Source organism: Vombatus ursinus, unplaced genomic scaffold (assembly GCF_900497805.2).
Source record: "Vombatus ursinus unplaced genomic scaffold, bare-nosed wombat genome assembly UNPS02014812.1, whole genome shotgun sequence".
In the NCBI taxonomy this organism is placed as follows: Eukaryota; Metazoa; Chordata; class Mammalia; order Diprotodontia; family Vombatidae; genus Vombatus; species Vombatus ursinus.
This window is the reverse complement of record NW_020954590.1, coordinates 74483367-74488210: the sequence shown is the minus strand read 5'-3', so window position 1 is coordinate 74488210 and position 4844 is coordinate 74483367. Positions and strand designations below refer to the sequence as shown.

At 38.9% G+C, this 4844-nt stretch overlaps 1 protein-coding gene across 2 annotated transcripts in view; it reads left to right on the top strand.

Moving 5' to 3' along the window:
• Positions 1-4844, top strand: part of LOC114054217 (V-type proton ATPase subunit H) — a 110981-nt gene that overhangs the window by 71562 nt on the left and 34575 nt on the right. For both annotated transcript variants that reach the window (XM_027877389.1, XM_027877388.1), the window contains one exon: positions 3217-3330. In XM_027877389.1, the coding sequence (XP_027733190.1) occupies positions 3217-3330 (114 nt within the window). The remainder of the gene's footprint in view (positions 1-3216; positions 3331-4844) is intronic.

Here is a 4844-nt window from a genome sequence, read left to right as displayed (position 1 = left end):
TTGGTCTGAGGCTGGATTTGAACTCAGGTCCTCCTGACTTCAGAGCCGGTGCTCTAGCCACTGTGTCACCTAGCTGCTCCCTAAAATTCAATGTGTTTTTTTTGGGCTTGGCAATGGGGTTAAGTGACTTGCCCAGGGTCACACAGCTAGTAAGTGTCAAGTGTCTGAGGCCAGATTTGAACTCAGGTCCTCCTGACTTCAGGGCCAGTGCTATATCCACTGCACCACCTAGTTGCCGCTCATGTTCAGTTCTAATTGTTGCTTCCTGGCCCTTATACTGGTTCCTCAGGAGACAAGTAAAATGATCTGGACTCTTTGAGGACTTGTCACATTTTGTTGTGATCCACATAGTCAAAGGTTTTTGTGTAGTCAGTGAAACAGAAGTAGCATTGGACTTTCCTTTTTATCACCAGGAAATCTGCAGCTGATCTTCCTTTTGGCTTTGGCCCAGCTGCTTAATTAGCACTGGTGATATTTGTAATTGTCTCTGCTCTTCCCCAGTAGTGTGTTAAATACCTTCTGACCTGAGAGGCTCATCTCTTAATGTCATATCGTTTTTCACTTTAGTACTGCCCACGAGGTTTTCTTGGCAAAGATACCAGAGTGTTTTGACACTTCTGTTTCCAGTGGATCAGAAAATTGTTGTCAGAACTCTTCACTGTGACTTATCCATCTTGGACAACCCTGCATAGCATAGCTCATAGTTTCATTGAACTGTGCAAACTCCTTGGGACACCATGACAAGGTCCTTTTCAATTAGCTTCTCCTATATCAATCATGCCATCCTCATTCTTGTTTCTATCATCTATTGACTTCCAGGTTATGTTCTTTCTTTCTCTAGTGAGTTTGGTATCTAGATTATTGATTTCTTGGCTACTCCTGACTCATCTTACTTCCTTGGGTACCTAAATATTCATGGTAGTTCTTTACCTTTTGAAAGACTAACTTTCATATAATCCACCTTCTTAACTCTACTAACATCCATTTCCACTATACCTCACCTGCCTTTCTCTTTCCCCTCCTTTATTTCTTGGTATAAAGATAACTTGTATCTTCATTATCATCTCAGATTATTCCTCTCCAAGCTATTGACCTATGAAGATTGTACTCTCTGAAAACTCTCTGGATGTTTCACTTTTTTCACTGCCACACTTCTCTTGTAATCTGATTTAACAACCCATATTTCTTCTAAAATTACTTTCTCAAAGATCACCAAATGAATTGTCTTCTCTCATTTGTCATCTTTCTTGACCTTTTATGCATTTGGCACTGTTGACTGGCTCTCTTGTCTTCCTTGACATTGCTCTTTCCTGGTATCCCCTGTGTTTCTTACTTCTCTTGTTTTGTTTCCTTAGCTCATTCCTTCTATTTGCTAATGTCTGGGAAACCTAGAAAGTTCTTTCCTACACCTTCTTTTCTTTTTATATACTTTCCCGTGGTGATGTCACCAGCTTATTTTGGTTCAATTATCTCTGAAGAGTTTGATCCCAAGTCTAGATGGCCAAATTTAATTCCCCATCCTATCCCCCCTCCCCACCCCCAGCTCCAGTCACATACTAGCAACTGCTACCCAGACAGCTCTACCTGTATATCCTGCCAGACCTTAACCAAAACTGAACTCGTAGAATTTGAGAGTTGGAAGGGATGTCAGCAGTATCTAGTTCAGCCTGTATGTGAAAGGGATTCCCACTATAACATACCCAACAAATAATCATCTAGCTTCTGCTTGAAGGACCTCCAAAGAGGAGGAACCCATCATTTCTAGAAGGCTGCCCATGCCACTTTGGGACAGTTCTGTTTGTTGCAATGTTGCACAAATTATCTAGGGCAAAGTAAAATAATTAAACCTTACAACTTCTCACATATTTAAAAAAGAAACCAGAACAACCTTTTAACACGCAATATGTCCTTAACTCTTAATCACTTGTTATGATTACTGAATTCTTGGGGACCACCTCCTCCAAAGAACCTGAAGTGCAGGTAAAGAGGAAAACCAGGAAGAAGTAATGGTCTTTTGTTTATGCAAAAGTTTTCAAATTTCATGTAATCATTGAAGTTGTCTATTGTACCTCTTGTGATTTCCTCCACCTCCCTTGTTAGCTTAAGAATTCTCTTTCCTTGGCTTCAGCATCGTTGGAGTGACTGGGGAAGAGTAGCTGTGGACTGTAGGGTAGTACATTCATGTGAAAGGTTGGCATCTCCAAACCAGTCTTGAATAGAGCTAGGCCTGGGACATCCCCTGTGACTAGAAAAGGGCTGGGTGTCCATGGAAGGGCACAGTGTTGTTGTTGTTTCACTGACCTGCACCAAAGTAACACCAGACCATAGGGCACTGGGTTCTTCCACGTAAAGGGCTTCCATGCTCAACCCCTCAGTAGAGCCAGCGCTGAAGCTTTCTAGTCTGTCCCCTGCATGGCTTCCTGAATGTGCTTCCCAATATATTGGTATGATGACATTACTTTTTTACTCAGAAAAGTTTTAGTGCTGCTCATTCCCTAGTAAAATAATATGCAAACTACAAGCTCTTTAAATCCTGCTGTTATTTAGATTTGGAGTTAGAGGGTTTGCATTCAAGTCTCAGCTCCGCCACTTTCCATGTGGATGATCTTGGACAAGTTTTATCACCTCAGTGAGCCTGTGTTTCTTCCTCCATAAAGTGAGGACGGTGAACTAGATACTTACCTCTGCAGTCCTTTTACCCTGAAATAGAAGCGTCTATTACACTGATCTCTACTTTCCTTTTCTTCAAGTAGGGACAAAAACTATCTTTTGTAGGGATAAAATGGGAATATATGTAAAGTGCTTCATAAATCTTAAATCACTATAAAAAGGTGTAATTATTGTCTTCCTCATCTCTTGCCTATTGAAGTTCCTCCTTTTAAGGCCCAACCTCCTTGTGGAGCTTTTCATGCACACATGTGTGCACACATGTGCACACACAAACACACGCACATGATATGGCAGGAAATGGAAATAACAGACTTTTCATTTTAGAGTCTAAAATAGAGCATAAATACCTCCTATATATACTTCAAGCTTCAGGAAAAAATATGCAAGCTACAAGTATATACATTTTTGGTACAGTCACTAATGTTATTAAATTTACTTTTAAAAATCCCTTTATGTCTATCTATAACTAGTTGAACTTTTTATTTCTTAACAGCAAGGGATTGGAAATAATTGCATCATCATCACAAAGTCTCCTCTCTTCCACAGGGTTATTGAGCAGCTTGGTGGGAAGCAGCTGGTGATGAACCACATGCATCATGAGGACCAGCAGGTTCGCTATAATGCTCTTCTGGCTGTGCAGAAGTTAATGGTTCACAACTGGTACGTGAGAGCCTTGTATTTTTTCCCTCTCATGTATTTGTCTAAAATTTCAAGTGTTGTGTTCTGTGTTCTGAAAACTCTTTATCTAAATATCCTGAAGGATGACAGTTTTTGAAGTATTAGTATTGGGTTAAAGTTCTGAAAATGTATTTATTGTAAATGAAATAATAAGTGACCGTTTTAAAGATGAACTGTGTCTCTCTGAGAATATGTATTCACAGTGCCAACATCAAAAGCAATTAATATTCTTTTTTGAACTGATAAAATTCTTTTTGGGATACAAATTTAATTTTGACTTTGAAGGGTTGAGTGAAATATAAATTGCTTCACAGTTAAACTTAAGCACCAATTATTCATGGCTTTAAAAACTCTAAATGGTTTTGAAACCTTTCATTTTACTGTATGTGTTTGTTATTGGATTTGATCAGTTCACACATGATAATAAAACAGCTTAATACATTTAGTTATAACTCAATTAATAAATTATGTATGCATATGTACTCTTTGTGTGGCAGTTGCAGATGTTTTTTGCCTTCTCCCTTAATTGCTTTTCTAGTTTATTTTATTATTGTTGTTGTTATTTTTTTTTTTGAGTTAGGAAATGGGGTTAAGTGACTTGCTCAGGGTCATGTAGCTAGTAAGTGTTATGTGTCTGAGGTCAGATTTGAACTCAGGTTCTCCTGAATCCAGGGCCATTGCTGTATCCACAGCACCACCTAGCTGCCCCTTCTAGTTTATTTTTTAAACAAAATTATGACCCTTTCCCCTTGTAATTTAATGTATATGAAATGTAGCACTAGCAGCTTCATATTACTAAACCTTCTTCTGAGGGCAGAAAGACTGGTTGTTTGTCTTTTGGCTGTAACATATCTGGAGGTATCATCATTGGCCCATATTCTTTTATGGTCAGTGTTTTCAAAGTAGTATCAAATTATCAAAGATATTTCTGTACTTTGCCACTTCTAAGCAAATATGAATTTACATTGAGCTATTTTTGCCCTGCCATTGTGAATATATTTGGTGTAGACTGAGCAAAGCTGCTGTTTCTGAAGGCAAGAATTAATATAGAATTGGGATGGATTTAAAAAAAATCTACCATTGTACCATATATAGTTATAGTAGACTAGTCAGGAGGGACTATTGTTGTATCATACGTTAAGCATTTTGATCTTGCCACTCAGGAGTATTTGTGGTATGACTACCAAGTGAATAATTATGCCTAGGGGAGAGTGAAAAAAGGGAAAAGATATAGGTTTCTTCTTTCTCCCTACCCCCCCCCCCCAAGTGTAAGCAGAGAATCCAAGTAGAGATCATTCTGGAATGGTTTTCATCTACCTAGCATTAAGACATAGTTTAATATTCAGCTTCCAGTTTTTTCTGTGTATGTTTATTCACGGTGAATTGTTTCCCCTTTCTGGAAAGTATATCTTAAAATTGTCTCTTCCCACTGCCCTCCTCACTTTTCCTTGTCCCTCTTTCCTCCCCTCCCAACCCTCAGCCAGCAAGTCTTGTGC